At 38.2% G+C, this 21,645-nt stretch overlaps 1 protein-coding gene across 1 annotated transcript in view; it reads left to right on the top strand.

Annotated features, from left to right (window-relative positions):
* Nucleotides 1-21,645, top strand: part of MOCOS (molybdenum cofactor sulfurase) — a 210,725-nt gene that overhangs the window by 174,264 nt on the left and 14,816 nt on the right. Inside the window, 5 exon segments of the mRNA XM_032682306.1 lie at nt 1,245-1,688; nt 8,256-8,418; nt 14,466-14,547; nt 18,711-18,835; nt 19,442-19,547. Of these exon segments, the coding sequence (XP_032538197.1) occupies nt 1,245-1,688; nt 8,256-8,418; nt 14,466-14,547; nt 18,711-18,835; nt 19,442-19,547 (920 nt within the window).

Raw genomic sequence — 21,645 nt, forward strand, 5'->3', positions numbered from 1 at the left:
TTTGGCAGAACGGTTACAGAAGAGTATATTAACAGATGCAACCTAATTTCACAATTATTGCTTCTGCTCTGTTGTCAAGGATAAAAACTACATCACACTGCACTAAAATATTTACTACTGTATTGCATGCTTTGACATAGATGTAGATTTTTTGATTTCTTTTTGCATAAATGGGACCTGTGTTCATTGTACTGTGACATTTTTTACTTAAAAAAACCCCTCACGTAAATAAACTATTCACACATCCATTTTTAATGTAACTGAAATGTGTAAATAAATTAAATTCTGAGGAAAAAAACCAACTGCTGCTGCACTTAGAGGAATAGAATGCTGAGTTAGGACTAAATCTTATGTTCATTGATGAGCTAATATTAGATGGATGAACAAAGGGGGACTCTGGCTTACTTCCCTGGTGGTGAGTGGCAGAACTCACTGACTGACTTACGGTATGAGAAACTTCTGGTCTTAAGGGAGAGTTTTCCGTAGAGTGTCATATGAAAGACATGTCAAGTAGAAGTGACAATATAGGGATTTTTCAGCAAAAGTTTTGCAAGTGGAAATTTGTGTTCTTCAAAGGAGGAAGTGCTAGAGAAGAGGCTAGTTCCCTCCATCCTGAAAGCAATATGTTGACTGGATCAGCAAGAGAGATTTGCTGCTTATTCCAATGACAAGGAATGTCACTTTGGATGTTTGAGCTCTAGATTCAAGTCTCTGCTAATATCCCAGACTAGTTCTCTGTCATTTGGACTATTTAACACAAGCCATAAATAAGCCACTAGTGGTATAAAATGGAACTGTTCTGACAGTGAATATCAAGAAAACTGACCCATAAAAATCAGCTGTTTCATGGTTTGTGCACTTATCTGAATATAATAACCCAGTTTAAACCCCAGTGAACTATGCAGGTGAGACTGGAATATCCCTGGAGACTGCTGTAGCTAGCAGGCAATTGTGGGACATACAACCCTTTTGTGATAATTGATATGTTTGTGAGAAACATCTCTTTCCTTAGAGTAGAATAGGACAAGCAGCTCAAAATTATCTTCTCTCAATTTGAGTAAATCATAAGATAGTTGGGAATTTTTTTTCTCCATTTTCTCTCTGTATTCATGAGTTAGCCTTGTATTTTTTACAAGAGTTTTTCAGGTGAGAATTAAGAGACTCATTAATAGCTAGGTGAAATTAGAGGGAAATAAAGCAAAGTGTCATCACAGTTCTCTGGTTTTTTTCCTGTTTCAAACCAGGCTGGCCATGTCTGTGGAGATGATATAGACCTAGTTGATGGACGTCCCACTGGCTCTGTGAGAATATCCTTTGGCTACATGTCTTCTTTTGAAGATGCACAGACCTTTTTGAATTTTATCATAGCCACCAGACTTTCCAAATCGGACACTGAGACTCCTTTCAAGTCTGTTACAAAGCTGACAATAGAGTCTGTTCCAGATGACCTCCCTTCCTTTAACAATGCAGACAAATTGTCTCCAATACTACAAATCTCAGATGGAGAACTCAGGAGTAATCTGTCTGCGACAAAGACAACTGTCAACTGGCAGCCACTGGAGACCAAGGCTGAAAGCATAAGGGCAGCTGTTTCTGAGACTGCAGTGCCAACATGTAGGAAAGGTGGGAAGCCCATCACTGTTGCCAGCATTTACCTCTACCCAATCAAATCCTGCTCTGCATTTGAGGTATGTGCTTTGAATCATTCTGAAGTATTTATTCAGCTCATCCTAGTGTTTTTCCTTACCCCTCTTGGCCATGTGCATGAGATATTAGGAAGCAATGTGTGGGTACCCATGTCTCCTTTTTTGCAACTTCTAGGATCAAGTCCTGCGTGTTAGGGTACTTTGAAGGATTTTCAAGTAGGCTGAAGTTAGAGTGCAAATTTGTCTTCTGCTTTCTCCTCCCCCACGAGAGCCAAATCTGCACATAGTATACTGTCTTGAAGAAAATAGTTGAATTTGCAAAACTTGACTAAAATATAATCAAGTAATTAGTGTGCTTTTACAGAATGACATGTGATGGACTTGTAGGCATTGATGGGTAGGCAGCAATTGAGAAATAACTTGATTAACGTTATAATTGAGAGGCAGCTGATTTACATTACAAAGAAATGTTATCATTAAAAATACATTTGCAACAGAAATATGACATTTAAGTGTTGCTGCACTATTTGAAAGTTCACTCTTTGAAGATTTTAATTGCTTTTTTACAAAGTTAATAATATCATCACCTTAGCAGTGACTTTTTTTTGAAATAGTGCACGATGAAATAGGTGTATGGCCCACACATGACCTGGAATGTGACTCTGCTTAGTAACATACTGGAAAGTGATTTAATGAATGTCAATAATGATATAACTTTTCTTATGAAAACTTACTGGTGTAGGCCACTGTCTCATATCTGAGCGAGAATTGGGACCAAATCCAGAGACAAATCCCCTGCCTTTCAAATAGGGCTTCTCAGCTAATTTGATCATGTTTGGGTTGGTTTTTTTCTTCTTAATGCAAAAAGAGATTGGCCAATTAAACACTGTTAAATGATCAACAAAACATCTGTATTCTTAAATTTGATTTGGCTTATGATGTCTTTAATTCAGAGACACAATCCTGAGCATTAAATGAGACCTGAACAAGCAATTTCCACCCCTAATTAACCTCCCACTAGATCAAACTGTTTAGAAAATCAAATTAATTGCCCATTTCATGTGAAAATTTTTAACCTTTGTTTAAGTGTTGCGGGTTTTATAGCTGTGTTACAGAAGCCCACTATAGGAGCTGCTGAAATAAGTTGTAACACTATTCAGGCCCCTTTGGGGTTAAATTCTATTTTTAACATGCAGGCTGGTGTTGTGAGATACACGCCACAACATTCAGTGCTAAGAAGGCTTTGAAGTGATTTTGCCCAGGAGCAGGTAAGACATACCTCAGCATGAAAGAAAACTTATGTTTCCCCACAAGCCGAGCCAGGTTTCTTCTCTTCAAGCTCTATGAGGGGAAATGACTCTGAGTGATAAATTCACACAAACCTGGTACTACCCCCTGACAGACAGAACTGCAATTTTACATGGAGGGGGAAAATCCCCATGCCTCTTGCACACTTCTTGTGCTAGGCATGTGTTAATGGGCCTAGAGTGAAAACAGGGTTCATCTTACCTCAGTTTATGCTTCTAAAATTGCATATTGTTCTGTAAGCAGTGAGAGATGCAGATCTGCTAATTCATTTTATCATAAAATAGGCATCTGCAGCAGGAAACATAAATTGTTCCTGGATATTTCTATCTCTTTTCATTGACTACAAGAGGAACCCAAGGCAACCTGGATTGTGGAGCTAACACTAGCTGATCTGAATAATTTAAAAATAGATATTAAAACTGCAATTACATTATGAGGCTTAATTTTCATGCCTAGAGTAATTTTTGAAGTCCTTTTTTTTTTTTCTGACAAAGCATCAAACACATTAGAACCAAGTAAGCTAAGCACTGTCAGAGCTTGTATTGCCAAAAAGTAATAGGCAATTAAATATATATATACCACCTTGAAGCAGGAAAAACAACCCATGCTACATGCACTGGAGTTTGAAACAAGATGTGCTAGAGAAACCTCACCACAATTAAAGGGAATGAAGTCCTGGAAATCATTTTGCCTTCTAAAATAATGATTGTACCAGAATCTCTAGGCTTTATCTTGAAAGGACTGAATTGTATACAAAACTATTCCTTTGCCATTTGCTTAGTCATCTTTGTCATACAGACTTCACACTTACCATTGTATTATCTCCTTACTTCAATAAACTCATAAACTTCCGAAGTAATAATCATGTAACTTGTTGTTTCCTTAGTCTTTGGTTGCAATCAAAGAATTGAAATTCAGTTTCATGTTTTAAATCTAAAATACCTCTAGATTCTTTGTAGTTGTTGGAAATTGAGAACAATATTTTCAATTTGATCTCCATTTTATTCGGCTATGGGGTAACTCTAAGCTAGCAGATGTGAAAAGATGAAAATAGTTTAAATACTGGGCTGTAATAAATTCATTCATCTTGTGATACTTCGATACTTGAGATCAGAAGCTCATAGATCTGTAGGTTCAAGTGCAGGCCTCCAGCTGGTATGGGGGGTCAGACCTTTAGCACATGCAGTAAATAGGCTTTATTGTAACTACATGATCACTTGCATTTTCCTAAAATAATATGTGCAATGGAAAATTCCACCTAGCCATGTGTGCAGGACCCAGCCCATCTGCCAGTGAAATCTGCCCACTGACTTGCTGGTCACAGGACAGATGATTAGTGACAGGAGGACAAACTTGAGGAGGATGTGAGTACAAACTCCCAGCTGTTTGATCTCCTCTTTAGAGTCACATAATCTCCTCCTCTGCTAAACTCTGATTTCTCTGTTCTATTCTAAGTGATTTAGTATGAGAGGTGCTTGACCTCCAGAGAAAATGAGAGCGCAGAGTGCTTTGGCAGCTGGAAGGATGAAGCTTGGCATGAAGATCATCAGCTCACTGCAGGTCAGATAATTCCTGCAGCATTTTATAGAGTGTTCCTGGCCATGGGACAGTCTCTATTCAGTGTTGTTCCATGAGTTTTGTACACATGATGCAGGAAGCAGAGGGCAGAATATTCTAATTCAACTTCTTAAATGTGTTTTCTTTTCCCTACAATTATTTTATTAAATGGGGAGAAGCACAGGAGTAACCTCTATCCTAGACCCCTTTCTTCTACTTTTCCAACACAGAAATCTGTTTTAAACATGCATTTTTAAACATGAACATCTCTCATGTCATTGAATTTTGCATAATTATATAATGCAATGTGCCTAGTGAAAGAGGTTAGGACTTTAAACATTAATAACTTTATTATTCTTGCAGGAGATTTCAGAGTACAAAAAAATTGCATCTCAACAGAGAAGACAAATTAGCTTGTAATTTAAAATACAATGTAAATTCCTGGTGATCAGTGGATAAATTACATGTAAGACCACTAACATTTTTAAACTTACATAATTTAAAACCTATTCAGTGATTCCTTTAATGTGTTCAAAAACTGTACTAGCCTTCATGATGACATTACTGTGAAAAATGGGAGAAATGCAGCGAAAAATGTTTTAAAGAAAATTCTGAAATTAAAAAAAAAAACAACAACAAACTGTTTTTGCAGTGGATATTTTTATTTACAGTAAGAACAATGGCCTAAAGCGGATAGGACAATGCCAAGTACTGTCTGTACTGTGCAATGATCCTTGCTTGTGACAGGTAGAGAACCTCATATTGAATGATGCTGGGATGCATCACCATCTGCCATGCTGGTAATGAAGGTGTATGCTAGCATCTATCAGTAAAATCATGGTCTCCCTGCTTTCTTTCTGTCCTCCCTCTTCTAATTTGTCTCAGTACTCAGAGACAGCCAGGCAACTTCTGGAAATCATGTTAGAAACTATATAATGCAGTACTGCTCACTGCCACAGATGCTAACCTACGTCGTTTTACTTCGTAGTAAGTGTCATCACTTGCTTTACTGCACTGTATTGGTTGCCTGAATATAGGTGTTCAGTGACATTTGAATGCCCTGCCTGTCCTCCTGCTGCTGATCCTAGTGGGATGTGGATCGTCCCTGCGGCCTATGTCGTATCTGCTGGGTCTTCAGCAGAGAACTCAGGCGTAATCGGAGGGAGCCAAATTGAACCACTCTTCTCATGTGTCAGATGAAAGCAGAGCAGGCAGACTTTGTCTGAACTTCTCTATTCAGTTGCTTGTAATTATGTGACAATTCCTTCAGCCTCTTTGAAATAATAGCAGGGGATGGTCTGCACAGGTCTCAAGGCTAAGTGCTGAGAACAGACATGAGTATGTTCTTCCATGCTCATCTCCAGTGTCAGTATTAGCAACAAACCAGCCCTGACTGTTTAGAACCATCTGCGACTCTCCATCCAAGGCAGACCACACAGTCATTTTGTTGTTGCAACTTTTTTTAATTGGGATTCTAACAACATGTGCTAGAATCAGGAAGTTGAAAAGTGAGGAGTACAGCACTTGACAGTGTACAGGGGACATCCGTGAGAAGACAGGGACTCACTGCAGGGCACATGTGTGACTATTACTACAATGGCGAATACCCAGAGGAAGGGGAAAAATGGGCTGAGGACCTGAAGTCATGTGCTGCATCTCAGAGTGAAGCATGGAGTTAGTTGCCATTATTTTGGACCTATCAGAGGTATTTTGAGTGGAAGGTGTTGATTATTTTGAAATATCGGCTACCTAGTTAGCTGAGCTTACCCTTTAATACCTGTCAGTATGTAAAAGGTAGCTGAATCTTTGATTAAAGAGAATGTTTTGTTTTGCTCATACAACTTCTTGCCTTCAGTGAAGGGTAAGCAAACAGTTAAGCTATTTCCTGAATAAGATTGCTGTCCTGAAGTGGAACCAAAACAGCTGAATATTACAATAGGGAACTAGGAACTTGTGTGTTCTTTTTCTATTTTTCTGCTTTTTTAGTTTATTCTGTTCTTTATATATTATAAATCCTGCAAAGATCTGTTGGATCCATGGGAGGATTTATTACCAATTAGTGATCTTCTGTTTTGGAAGGGCGATTTGTTAGCAGGAAATTCTTGCAGCTCTCAGGTGATCACCAGCTGTTCAAATGCATTTTGTAGTCTAATTATATAGGATAACCAAAAATACTGGTCTCTCCAAAGAATAATTTCCAGTAAGAACAAAAATCTGTTCTTCAGCTGATATTGCAGTGTTTGGGCTACAATTTCTCTCCTAAAAAGACAGAGCAAAGGTTCATATAACTTAGGTGCTGGCAGTTTGAGGTGCTTGGACGATATGGTTTCAGATGACACTGTCAGACGTAAAGTTTCTCTTTATCACTGAATTTTTCATTCATGCTTGCATTAAAAAAACTGCCAAATAATAAGTCAAGTAGGTTGATAAAACACATTTCTTCTCTTAAAGTTTTTTCCATGTATTTTCTGTATTCAATATGGTTGGTAGCACTGTGGCCAAATTATTTAGAGTTCAGCTTTAATGCTTTTAAGTTTTCGGTCCTAGAATGCCTACCCTCAGTTTTCTCTAGTCAGGCTGTCAGTGTCAAGCTACTGCTGCAGGCTTCTATAAAAACTGGAAAAGTTTATGGGATATTTTGGGCTCTGTGGAGTTCTGGATAGAGCACATGATAAACAAAAATGTGATTTTTAATTAATCTAACCAGTGCTTCCAGTAATGCTTTTCTTCAGAGCATCAGACTGTGCTTGTCATATCTTTTACTCAGTATTTTTTGCTAAAGTCTTTTGTCAGCTAATTCATGGGAGCTAAGCTTTTCTACAAGAATTCAACCAAGTTCACTTTTCTCCATATTCAATATGACTAGAAAGCATACGTGAGCTGAAGAATATGTCTAAGTGGCCAGCTTTATGTTAAAAGAATGGTATTAATAGTTTAACATTCTGGAGGAGAAAGCAGATATTATTATCACCCAAAGGCATTAATAAAATTGCTGTCTTTTTGGATTTCAAGATTACCATCTGTGTAGCATCAGAAACAGATGTCCTTTTCACTAGACAAATGTACGTGAAAGCAAGGACAATATGCTTGTATGGGCTATTGGATGTAAAGTGTTATAGAAGTGATGGAAGGACAGATAACAAAGAAGTCAATGTGTTTTGTTATAAGAGGATCTGGAGAAACTATTCCCAGCCAAACCAGAAGCTTCAGTGGTGGAGGTTTTCTCAAATGGATCCGTTGATAAGTGGTTCCCATTTTATGAAAAACAAGATTTTTTAGAATTTTGAATTACACATTTTTCTTGCTTTCTATTTGTTTGGTTTTGCCTTAGTTTATAAAACTCCTATGAAATGTCTGTGCTTTTTAAGTTAAATGAAAATCGTTGGGGGAAGAGGTCCTAAAAATGGATGAGTATAAAACTCAAAACAGTTTTCAGTGTGTTTTGGAGATTGTTTATTCTTTTAGCTCTGTTAAATCAAAGTGTATGATAATATGTAACAAATGAGAGTGATTTGATTTTGTTTTGTCAGCTTTGTGCAGTCATATCTTTATCTTTGATTTGCAATTAAGGTTTCTCTTATAAAAGGCCGACATTGGCTTGATCAAACTTTCCTAATTGCAAAGAGTTTCATTAAAGGAATCTTTTCCTTTTCTTTTCTTTTCAGCATGAATCTATTCATATAGCCAATATTTTCTAAACCAACATTTTCTAAACATTTGTATCCCTTCTTGATGCTTTCCCAGGTTACAGAATGGCCAGTAGGAAATCAGGGTTTGTTGTACGACCGAAACTGGATGGTTGTAAACCAGAATGGAGTCTGTATGACTCAGAAGCAGGAGCCAAGATTGTGTCTTATAAATCCCTCGATTGATCTGAAGCAAAAAATTATGGTTATTCAGGCAGAAGGTTAGTAAACAATATTCTCTTCTTCCCTTCTTTATTGGCATGCACCCACCAAACTGCTGAATGCTGTGCATGCTTACTGACTTCAGGGACAAGTTCTGTGCCAGCTGTGGGCAATAAAAGCCCAAGCTGTAACATACAGCCCTAGGGGAGTTACTAAATTGTTGTGGGGGTGGCAGAGAGTAGACAGTGATTCCCTGTGTGCAATCATAACGTGGAGGCTCCAGGACAGAGAAAGGAACAGATAGATGTGAAAATTTACTGACTAGTAAATCTCTCCACATCTCTCACGATCTCTTCACATCGTGAAGTCCCAAAGCCTGAAGGGACTATTATTGCTGCAAAGGTAAAGGAATAGAACAGAAGTCCGACATTAAACACCCTGACCAAAGACTTTCCCATTTTGTATCTCTCTTCCTCCTTCCATCTGTGAGTTTAGATGGGTAGAGTCCAGCAGAAGTTAGTATGAATTAAAATAAGGACCAGACATTATTTAGATCAGTTAAATACTTGCACTAGTAGGCAAATATTTCATGATTTTTGAGCTTCTTGGGATTTATCTAAACCCTTTTTATTCCCTTCTGAGGGAAAAAAAAAACAAAACAAAACAAAACCTACGTAAAGTGTTTCAAAAAGCCCTTTGCTGCTTGGGGGTGAAAATTATTTATTTTGCTAGCAGTGCCATTGGCACTGAACACTGGAGCAGGTTTGTAGTCCACAAAAGTCATTATTAATGCTGAGTTTGCATGTGTCTGGATGGTGTTCATCATTTCCCTGGGGTCTAACATTTACTCAGCGCGTATATCTTAACCATTAATAATATATATGTACCCACATTTTCAGCAGCTAGAGCAAAACAAGGGAACCTATCTTAAGATTTTTCAGCCTTTATTAGAAATCCACGAGTGGATCTGTAGCTACAGTCTCCTTTCTGTTTGTACCTCACAGTTGTTGTCCTTTTTAACTGTCTGAGAACTCTCTGTAGAATTAAATCTGACCAGTTGGTTCCCTTTGTCTGAAAAAGGTTTCTCAAATGTACATTTTGATACTTCCACTAATCATGTGGGTTTTTTGTGTGCTTCTGATCCCAAACACAATCTACTCTCTTCTTAGGGATTCCAGACTTGCTCACTGGCACACACACTGCTGCTTTCTACTCTTCCCTCTATAATATTTCTTTGAAAAGTTATCAGTAATAATTTCAATTCTGTGTGGAGCACCTTGCACCTCAAATTTCTGTAGTACAGCTGCACAGACAGCCTTGTCCTATAACTTTTAAATTATCAAGTGATTAAGAATGAGTTATTTCTAGAAATCAGTTCCCTACCATCTCCCTTTCTACACATACTTCTTTTTGCAGACACAGTGTGATGTCTTATCAAAACTTTCTCCATTTGTCCTTCACGTTTTCAGAAGTTCATCTCTGTTAGGCCTTTTGATTGCTTCATTCTACTCTTTCAAGTCTGTCCTTCATTTTTTCCTTGCTAGTGCTTATTCAGACAAGTGCATATCCATTAGTATGTTCACCTGTCAATAACACCTGTACTGACATACTTCAGAGTAAGAAAGAAGTTTTCTCAGACAAAAATGACAGTCAAGGCACCCATTTCTCACTGAGATTTGCAATGTCTTGCCACAGTTAGGGCCAGGGTGAAATTCTCCTTTAAATCAAACATTTTACTTTGTGTCGTTTTGGGAGTTTTCACTGTCAGTCACCTTCCTTTTGATGAAAGTGAGAACCATTTCGACGCAGAATTGATTGTCCAAGTCTATGGATTATTCTTCCAGCCAAAAGTAATTGGTCAGATCTCCAGTGTGATCTAACAAGAATGTCCTTGACATTTATTTATAGCCTGCTTAGGTGCATCCAGTGTGTAAGAGTGGAGTAATTTTATTTTTTGTATAATGATGCTAGATACCAAAATCCTAGCCCATGAGGTGGTCTGGGACCTCTTTTATAATAGTCCTGCAGGTTTTTACTCTCATGGTGTTCTTGCAATCTGCAGCATTTTTTATAATGCTTGACAGTGAGATAATGGCTCTCTTTTCCTTGGGGAGTCTATTCCAGAGCTTACTGCTCCTAAGATAGCACATTGATGGGAGCACATACAAACCAGCAGGGTAAGACTGAGCAGATAAATCTGCAGGAAGTTGTTCCAATATTTATTTTGTTTTCTTTCCTCTTTCCAGCAGTCTAAATGTATGATTCGTTTGTCACTGTTAAATTTTTAATTTTTTTATTTTATCCCTTCACATACGTGTGTCAGTGTCATATCTACCACTTAAAATCATTTAATGACAGACAAGTTTAATTTAATAAGTTGACTCTTTCCTTGAAAATCACATGTTAATCACTACTGCTTTTGTCACCACTGTCATCAGCCTGTCAGTAGTCTGTTGCTAATTTAGGACCTGAGGCTGAATACTGCATGTGAAGCTGGAGCAGTGATCCATGTGGCGGGGAACAGTAGAACTCGGTTGAGCCAGCCTGGGTGTTTTGCAGCTCAGAGCCTTCACTGGCCTGTGTCAGTGGCTAATATTGGTTCAGATTTGTAGCACTTAGCCTGCTGACTAACAGCCACCTCCAGTCTCTTCCAGATTGGCTGCTTTGTGAGTTATTTCTCCATTGGAATGCCTCCCACCCAAACTGCCTTTCCTCAGCTACAGCGGCATGCATCTTTCCAAGATGAGTTTTGTTTCCTCCATCTCTCCTCCCCCTGCCCTCACAGCCCCCATGCAGAGTTTCTCTGTTCTTCTCATTTACTGAATCCCCTTACTCCAGCGAATGTGAAAACCCAGAGGCTCCCAGCTGACTGGGTGACAACTGTAGCCAAGCCAGCTGCCTCCCTCCTGCTCCTCTGCAAGGAGGCTGTAATGACTCTGTTTTCTCTGCCAGTTTCACTGCTGTCATCTGCGCTTTTCTCATTGTGCGAGCAGGCTCTGGCACAGATCTCCATCTAGAGCGTGCTTTGCTGTCTGGAGGTGTCTCTCTCCAACAGTGAGAGCCTTAGGCAACCGTGCTGCTGGAATAGGTGCCTCTGGTAAGTGCCTAAAGACGAGTGGGGCAAATCCCACGTAGCCAGGGCCTTTTTTAAACACATTTTGCTGTTACACTGTTAAATTACGGTGAAGACTTTATCTGTGCCACTTTTAAAACATAATGAGTCTGTTCTCTCTCCCCCTCCAGGCACATGCTTTCCTCTTCCTCTAGAACTTTTAATTAGTGGAAAATTTGTTTATGGCTATTTTATTTCAATATGGTTTAATATTCTCTGTCTTCTATAGAAAATAAAATTGTCAGCATGATTTAGTGTGACAGTAACTACTTTAATACCTTTTGCTGAATCCTCTATGTGCTGAGACACCATTTCAGGTTCTTTCTTTAACCCTTGCGTGTTGGGCATCGATGTAGCCCATCTGACAATGAGACTTGGATGAGCAGACTGGCTGTCTAACTGGCCCAGCTGTACAATCCTGCCACCACTGTGAGTAGCAAGAACAGCAGAGTGAGGCTCTACACAAGGCCAAAACTGCCTGGAGGCTTAGGATCTTTCCCTGGCATGCCTGCAAAACTACTTGGCTCGCATGGCAGCTGGGGAACTCCCTGATCCCTGGGAAGGGGGTGAGAGCAGAGAGAGGGAAAGGGCTTGTGCCTGGTCTCTCACTGGCTGTACTTTTCTTCAGCAGAGAAACTGTATTTGTTAATTTTGTCAGACTTATTTTCTTAGGTTATGTGGTTCTTAACAGGCATTTCCTATTTTTTTATGTGAAGAGTGTAACAAACCCTTGCTCTGACAGAACCCACTTAGAGAAAATCAGTGTACCTAATTCTAAGTCAGCCCCCGTGGAGAAAAACAACTTCTTGTATCTCAGCTGAAGTTGTTAGTGGTTAGCTCCTAGCAACTTAAAGGTGGCCAGGAAAGTGCCTTTATTTCCAGAAGTCGTATTACTTGAGTGGAAATCAAGGGAAATCTTCTTGTCCTGCTCCATCAAATACATGGGGGCACAAATTACACTGGGTTTGTTCTAGACCTACACAAAAGTCAGCCAAACAGAATTTGACTGAGAATGCATTACTGTAAAAGACTAATTTCTCTCTTTCCATTTTAGCTGACAATCAGCATTACTCTGGCATGTTGGGCCTTAGTTTGCCACTGCATAGTGGGAGAAATTGTGTGTTGAGGAGGTCCTTTACAATATTGAAGTAGAAAGATGCTAGTAAAACTGAGCAACTAATTACACTTTGTGGAGTTTATTCTGCCTTCAAATAGTCGTGTGTTACTGCCAATAAAAACAATGGGAATTGAGTGCATACACTGATGAAAGAATATACATGAACAGTTTATATTTCAGTCTATTGAAATAACACACTTCTAATTTTTCTCATTGGCTGAAAATAGGAGCTATAAAGATAAGAATATTTTTTGTATTAATACTGTGAGCACATCTGTGAATTTTATTATCAAGCAAATGACCATGGAGAATGACAGCTTTTACATTTTACTAACTGGCAATATTCTACTTTATTTTTTTTGCCTTAAGATAGAATAAAATTGTAATTAACAATGTTTAACTGACCTAAACATCACTGTAAAATGTGTACTGTTCAATAAAAATGTAACACACTTGCTGGTGTATGAAAACAAGTCTTTTTAAGGCCCTGAAATTCTATTTTAAGAAATTTTGTGAGTATGCCTTTCTTAGAAACTACTTTTAAAAGATATAACAGCTAAGGGTGCATACAGGATGGAACCTTTCAAACTCATCTTTTCCACTTTGAATGGGATTAGAATCATTTGAAAGGAATACTAATGTTTAATTGTTTCAAAGTCCAAGAGCATTAATTCTAGTCAATAAAATAATAACATTGGCATCTTTTTCAGGTTGTTGCAGGCTAGTTCAAAGCATTTATTACATGTATTATTTTCTAGAGTGAACCTAACTTTTCCCCCTCTGTCTTCACTTATGAAGTATACTAACATCATTAACTAAAGAAGTAGACTGCTTTCTCTTTTGCAAAACATGCATGGTACAGAGCTGATAATTGTGTTATAGTGAATCTGAACTATATTTCATTACTCTTCAGAAGAAAATAAAACAACTTGATTTCACAAAATCGCAGAACTGGTAGGGCTTGATTCTTATTTGTTTTACAATAGTGTAAACAGGAAGAAGTAAGTAAAATCAGAATGTGCTGTTATAATGCTGGGAAATGCTGGGTCAGAGTCTTTGCTGGTATATGTTGCAGTGTAATGGAAAAGCTGGATCCATTGCAGCCACACAGAAACCTTTGTTCTTTATTTAAGATTATTGTTTTCAATTAACACAGAGAAAAATAGTGCAGTTTTTCTTTTTGCTTCTACAGTACCCTTTCCATCTCTTTGGCTCATTTTGCTCAAGATAAGAAAAATATGGAAGAAGTTGTTAATGTAGACCATTACTAGGGATTTCTCAGCTGGTTTAAACTTGGAGATAAATAGGTTGGAATAATTCTCTCATTAGCAGTTTCCATACATTTTGTTTTTAAATTACTGTAGTTTTATGGCACGTTATATTTCTTTCCTTGAACAGACAGTGGTGCTTTTTTCTCTTCCCCCTTCCTCCATCTTTCATCTTTCAGATCACTCAATCCCACTACTCCAAAAAACCCAACCCATCAGTGTTTAATGTAATCTCCTGACTTGCTAGAGGGTCCAAAACAATGAAAACTCATCCTTTCAACAGAATCTGTAGCTGAAGTAGTAATTCTGTGCCAGTTTTGTTGCCAGAGATAAACAGAGAATGAATTTACTCAAAGCTGAAATTGTATATTCCTTAATATGCTTTGAGTACCAAGGTCATCTGCAGCCTTTACAATTTGCTTTATCATTTGGAGCCACCTGCAGGCAGAGAATATCATTCTGGGAAAAAAAAAAAAAAAAAATTTTTTTGAATTGCTGTTTGTGAGGCTTCTGTGATTGTGAGCAGGGACAAAAATAAGAACTTTTTCATGACCCTACAAGTTTTCATAAAAGTTTTATTTAAATATGATTTGTTCTCTGCCCATCTAGGCATGGACCCAGTATCTGTCTCACTAGAAGACAACACTGAAAAAGAGGCTGTGGTTTGTGAGAGTAAAGTCTGTTCACACAGGTGAGTGAGAACAGAGAGGTATTGAAGCTGAAAATCACTGTAGTGACACTCAGGATATGAGCAGATGAATACACAGAGGCAGAAGTCCTTAAAAAAGAGGCAGGGAAGTGGAAAGCAATGAATGTCTTAGTGGACTATGAGAAGACATTTAAACAGGTAATTTGACATGCCCAGCATGTCTGATAGAAAACAGTGAAAAATATTAAAAATGGAAAAGGGGAGGAAGGATGGTACAATAAACTGACTTAGTACTCACTTGAATGAGGGAAATCTTTTTTTTTTCACTTGCTCCAAGCATGAGAAAAGGAGGTGTCCCCAGTTACTTCCAAATGCCAATTGAGGGCCTCAGCAGGACTTGAATTCAGTTCCCTCATTCAATACTAACGATGTTGGCAACTTTGCCCATTTCATGCTACATGGATTCAGAATTGCTAGAACCTTCTGAAGTTATAAACAACTTTCCATATTTACAACCCTTTTTAATTTTTTTTGACCACCCATATTCATCAGTGTTCCCTTAACAATCCTGGGATGATTGCAGATTTGTATGTTAGATAACATTAATTCTATTCAAGAGACATACCACTGCACTGAAATATAACATTATGAATAAATTTATTTCCTACCAGTGAACTTAAGTGTTTATCCATCACGTTTTGTAAGAACTTCCCCCAGTCTCATTAGGTTTTCTGAGTGGCAGTGTATCAAGTGCCCTCCTAAAGTACATTTGCATTATCTACTATGTTTCTTTTCAACGAGCCTCTTGGTAACTCAAACTAAAACAGCCACTTAAAGAGCCACTTAAAGATTTATGTCTTCCTTTAACCAAGATATACTAATTCTTTCTAACCCTCTACATTTGCTTCTCTGAGAGCAACACATAAACAAACCACCAGAAGACCTGGTATTTTCCCCATGGAGCCATGCAGAAAATTATCTTCTCCTTCTTTTCTACTAACTATTCAGATGATAAAGAGAATCTTTTTCTCAGAAATGTATTTTTCTCAGGTAGTGGAATTCACCCAAGAGTCATTTGTTTTAACCATCTGTCTCACTTCCCTTAGTGTTGACTCGTCCCCAGCCTCCCCATGGTAAGCCCATCTATTACCGGCTGTAAAATAGCCTAGGTTCTCTCTCTCTTTTTGTGTATAAAATTTACTGCCATACTATTTATTGTAGCTTCTATTTCATGTAACTGACTGTGTCATTTTTATTGTATCAAATTGGAAATTTTCATGGAAAACTGCTTAGAGTTCTGAAGAGGAAGAAAAGGACAGAGTGATAAAGAAAGTGGATATGCAAGGCAAATTGCAGAGACTGGACTGTGATTAGCAAATAAATAAACGGGAAGTAAGGGAGAATGAGTGGACAACATTGGTGAGGCTCTGAAACTCCTCAGAGATCCAACAGCACTTGATGCCAGGTTCCAGTGTTTCAGCAGGGGAGCCTCCAGGGCCAAAAAAAAATGAGAAAAGCAGTGCTTTGCAGTAGGACAAGAGGTGATTTGTGATCTGGGATCTTTTCTGCAAAGTGTCTGAGGTGAGTAGTGGGACTAAAAGTCTTTGTTAAAAGGCTTCTGTTCAAAAGAAACCCCTAGTGAGGGCATTTTCCAGTTATTAATTCTGCACTCTGACACTATGATGTCATCTGGTCCTGTAAGCTTACTCTGAGTTTAGATTGAGATACCCGAGAAAAATACGTGATGTAGAATCTGCAAGCAGTCATGTGAGGAAGTTTAATTTTACAGCAGCCACTAAAGTTTAATGAGCCCAAATTTCCCTTCTGAAGCAGTTCATCAGTGTTAGTCTCAGCAGGGGCTGTCCATCAGCAGGTGATACATCAGAGGGACATGGCTTTCTGGTATAATATCTAACAGTGGACAGATGCAAGTAGAAGCTAGTGTTTTTAAGGTTATTGATGCTGCAGAAGACCCTAAATGCTCAAGGTTACTGCTCTACTGAAATAGTTACACAGCCCTCTCTGACAAGCTGCAATATCAAAGACATAGGGAAGGGTATGAGCAGTAGAAGAAGACAAAGGTGTAGTTAAGAACAAGGTGAACTGAATCCGTTGTGTGTTATATCCCTTGGGATCAATATTCAGACTTCATCTGTCCTTGTTTCTTGTTCTGTAAATTACCCTGCTAGAGGGATCAGTTGTAACACAGTGAAACTAAATGACATAATAGAAAGATGAGTGGGGAACTCAAGGCAAAGAGCAAGTAAAATCTGAGAGAAATAGGCCCTCCTTTATAAATTGCCTGACATGTGCCAAATGAAATGTAATGCTGACAGATGTAAAGTTATACTCTGCAAAATAAACACAAGCAGAAAACAAGTAGAATTGAGCTACAACAGAATGACTTTGACTAAGACCTTGAAGAGATGATGGTACATGTTCAAAAAATGGTCTGACAATAAGGGAAAGCAATTTGAAAACACAGGAGTCTTGGGATACAGAAATTACACAATGACATTTGATGAAAAACCAAGAATGGTGTGTCTAACTCAGCTGCAGTGACTCAAAATAGTAAGCATACAAATGGAGGGCAAAATTATGTTCCTGATTTATACACTATTAATCCTCAACTAGGGGTAATTGGCTCAGGAGATATTTTAAACACCTCTAGCACCTCTTTTAGGGTGGGAAAAAATATTTGGGGATTTTTTTCCACTTGTACTGTTACCATGGAACATTCATGTCTTCTCGTTAGCAGCCTTCTCCCTAGCACAGTGACCGGCAAAGGCACAAGAACCACTCAATTCAGACTGTGAAATCTCATATGAACATTCACCTTTTGGCCTCTTTCTTGACACAGTCCCTATCTATATGTCATAGTATCAGAGGACCATTTCCATTATAGGACATCACTGGCTAGATGCAGCTGTGGTTGACATCTGTCCAGTCTCAGAGTGGGGAGAGGAATGCAAAGCTACACCATAATTCAAAATTCAGAACAAGTTCTGAAGAGATACCCGATCCCTGCAGGATTATAAAATCTCTTTGATTTCACTTGTGCTGGCTTTCTACCAGTGTAATTCAGTTGAACCCTACAAAGCATTTTGTAAAGCCAAGCTACTTCCTCTCTCAATCCTGGGCTTAGCATCTTTTGCTGTGAGTAGCTGTTTACTTGTTTCACAGAGCAGATGCTCTCCATGCAGATTAACTTCTTTGGCTGGATAGGACAACAAGGTGAGCATAGGACAACAGCTACTTCTCTTTCCTTGCTACAAGCTTCCTCCCTAGATCAGCATTAGAATTTGCATTCCTCTTACCTGCTTATGCAATTTTAAAGTTCAGTATCAGTCAAACCTCCTTTTGTAGTCAGTAGAGAGAGTTGAACACTCCCACAGTGAGAGTCATCCCATCCTGAGATCTAATATAGATGGGAACTACTTACTTCTTTCCATTATCTGTGGGAGGAACCCAGACAACTGACTTAAACTAGATGCCTGGATTTTGGAAGATTGACAGTAAGTTTACTCAGGGCTGAGGAATCTAATGTCAAATAGGATCACTTCCCAATGTCTGATCCGTGGCCTCCTTGGACTGAGAGAGATGATCTCAAAATCCCTCTAGGAAAACTTGCATCCAGATGAAGAAGGCAATTCCGTTGCTAGCTTGCATAACTCACTAAACATTTTACAAGTAATGTAAATCATCTTTAGACAGAGAAATACATGGGCTCTGTAAGTGGAGCCATGTTTTAGAGTGGAATGTCTGTACTGGCATGAATTAAATTAGGGAAGTGACATCATTGTACCTGATGTGATCATTAAAAATTACATACAGAGGGACAATCTTAAATTCACCTCAGATCACTCCTCTCTGTTTTAGTAAAAAGCACAGACTAGAATGTGACTTTTTCATAGTACTGTATTGTAATGTTGTTATATGGGCTACCACTTCCTGTACTTCAGAGTCAGGGTCTTGAACTTTATCATTATTTAATCCTTTATTCCATAGTAATTTTCTGTATAAAACTAAATTAGATCTCGTGAATGTTAACTTCAAGAGTAACTTCACATCAGACACTCATCAAACCATATGGATTCTGTATTTTGTATTGAAAGAAGCAGAACAGACATCTTTGCAATTTGCCTTCTGTTTTACAAATTAATGTTTGGGCAATCCAATTTGAAGTTCCCCTTTTCTTATGATAGGGTAAAAACATATGACTGTGGAGAAAGAATTGCTGGCTGGTTCTCTATGTTTCTTGGTCGTCCATGTCGCTTGATAAGACAAAGTTCAGACATGAAAAGCAAGTCACATCAGAAAAATACAAAAGGTATGTTGTCATTCTTAAAAATATTTGTGATTCCTCATGCAAACATCAGGCTCATGGACTTCCTACTGAGTATATAACTACCTTGATAAAGGCTGAAAGAGTCATCCACTATTGATCTAGTAGGTACATTTATACCAAAACTGACTTTTTGCTGCCCTTCTACTTCTTAAATTTGGTGAAAATGTACAGATACACCAGTCTGGGGGCAGTGTCGGGTGGTAATCATCATGACCATGATTTTGCCTGGAAACTCAATGATCATTTTGAAAAGTGATCATTAAAAATCTAAGAATCAAGTAATTTTTGGAGAGACTAAATTTCGTTATAAAAATAATTGAAAGATGATTGAAATGAAAGAGCATTGAAAATACGTAGGTATTGCTCTTGTAAGTTGTTTTACAAATTTGGTAAAATCTCAGCTCTGTGTCAGTTTCTAAATACGTTGCATCATTATCATTTACAGGTTTGAGGAGATTCTTGGAGTATTTCCTTAGTATCTGGAACCAATGAATAAATTTTTAATGAGAATAAGTAAGGTCAAAGGAAAGATGAGGTGAAATTACTAATTTTAATGGTCATTTTAGAATGTTGGATTGATTTTTTTAGGTCCGTCATCTGCTAAAAACATCTCACTCTCTCTCGTGAATGAAGCACAATACCTCCTGATAAATGTGGCAAGCATTCTGCAGCTGAAAGAACACATTTCTGCAAGGTAAGAGCCTTCTGTCTCCAAATATCTCGTAGTGATGTAGGATTCCAGAATCTTTTCGTAAGATGCCAGTATAGCTGTTTTATGTGGAAATTTATGAATAGTTACCTTTCAGTGGTCAACAAATATACAGCTACTAAACCTCTATAATTACTAATTCTTCTATGACTTCTGAAAATTTGGATTAAATCCATGAACATAATCTGTCTACCAGTCATCTTTAGGAAAACTTTAATGAAATTTTTGTCAAATGATTTCGTGGCAAGAGATTATTTGGAACCAGCCAGTTTCTATTTGTCAGAAGAACAAGGATAAATAGGTTTTCTCAGCATAAAAAAACTGGCAGGTAAAAATACAAGATCTTACTACTGGCTGAACTATTTCTTTCCTATGGGAATGATTAGGATTTAGAGTAAACATGCACAACAGAAATACTTTAAAACTACTTTCAGGACTGGAATAATTTAATTTCTTAATTGAATTTGGCTTTGCTTACACAAAAGTGGGAGACAGAAGCAGCAAATGAAACACTGTCAGCCCACAGTTGAAAGATAGCAAACCCATTACCAACCAAATTTTCACACAGTGACAATAGGAAATTGTTGTTTCTTGAATATAACTAAGACAGGTTCAAATTCCACAGAAAATCTTCCCTCAAGGCCTCTATCATAGCTGTGCATCCCACAGCTTCGGAATTTGTCTCTGAGCCCTCTTTTCCTGTCTCACAAAACTTCCCTACGTCTTCTTGGAGCCATCCTACCTCCTCCTAGTTACCCACCAAACATACACCCTGCATTGAAGTTTCTGCTATGAGTAGAAGAGGAATATCTGTAGGAGGATATGTGTATATCTTCAGGATTTAAAACCACTGACTGAATGAAGGATCAATACAGACCACTGGAGGTCTGAGGGTTTTCCTACTTTGGGAGAAGATAGTTGGGCAAATTTAGAATATTGTGGGGAAAAATGTGTGGGAAAGGTTTGAATCTGTCCATCTCTCAGCATTTTGACTACCCTTGTTCAGTGAGAGTTACTGCCTTCTTTTAACTCTTGACTGGCTGGGTTACATCTACTTGAGAGGACACTTCTTACAGTCATACCTTACTCAGACTGGACTTTTACCATCGTAAGACTCAGTGAGGAACCTTCCAGATGTGGGATTTGAGTGCAAAGATAAAGAGTAAGGAACAGCAAGTGAGGACGAAGGAGTACAAGGAACTTTGGTAAAACACGCAATGTCAGATGATCCACTGATTTTACACCTAATATCTTCCAGTACCACTAGGCTTGTAATCTCCTTTTCTTCAAAGGACACTCCAGGTGTGACTGGAGCTGCCGTAGTGACTGAGATGCATCTTGCTTCCTGCTCTTCAGCAGAAGTTGCAAATCTCCTGCCTCTTTTGTCATTCTCAGGGTGCTGGAGAAATGAATTCAGATATGCAGCATCCTCATTCTGCAACTGCTATTAAATCATAGTGTATAAGCTTTCCAAATACTGAACTGGGCAATGTACTTTCAAGAATCTGTACATATGGGTCTTCATTAAAAGTTAGGGGTTTTGTGGAAAGTATTATTTAGCTTCCCAGCATGTGGGTTTGTTTTTGTTCATTGGAAAGTTGCTAATTTTTGTAAAACCATTTCAATTTCCAAATAAGTTTTCATAATTTCTCTTTGTATCTTCCATAAGTAAAAATGAATCTTCCAGTTTGCACTTGGCTCTTGAGAGGTGACCTAAAACAGAAACAGCAATTCAATTAAAAATTAGAATGTATCATACTGTTGGAGAGCTACATGTACATGCAGACGGTAGTCTCTGTGGTGTTTCATTTACTGATCACCTCCATGAAAATCCCCATGGCCTGGTCTAATGCTCAAATGTTCTTGTTAGAAATATGCCCCTGAAGATATACATATTTATTTTAAAGTTTACCTATTAAATATAGCTGGTGCATTCTTCATTGCAGAGCCCATTGCAATGAAAAGTCCAAAGTACTTAGACTGACTTCGGCAAATTACACTGATTTTCAAAGCATATCCTTGTTGAGATCTGAAGGATGAAGGTGCCTGTCACTGCATCCAACTAATGCCTACTTTGAGGGAG

This window comes from Chiroxiphia lanceolata, chromosome 1, assembly GCF_009829145.1.
Source record: "Chiroxiphia lanceolata isolate bChiLan1 chromosome 1, bChiLan1.pri, whole genome shotgun sequence".
NCBI classification, from domain to species: Eukaryota; Metazoa; Chordata; class Aves; order Passeriformes; family Pipridae; genus Chiroxiphia; species Chiroxiphia lanceolata.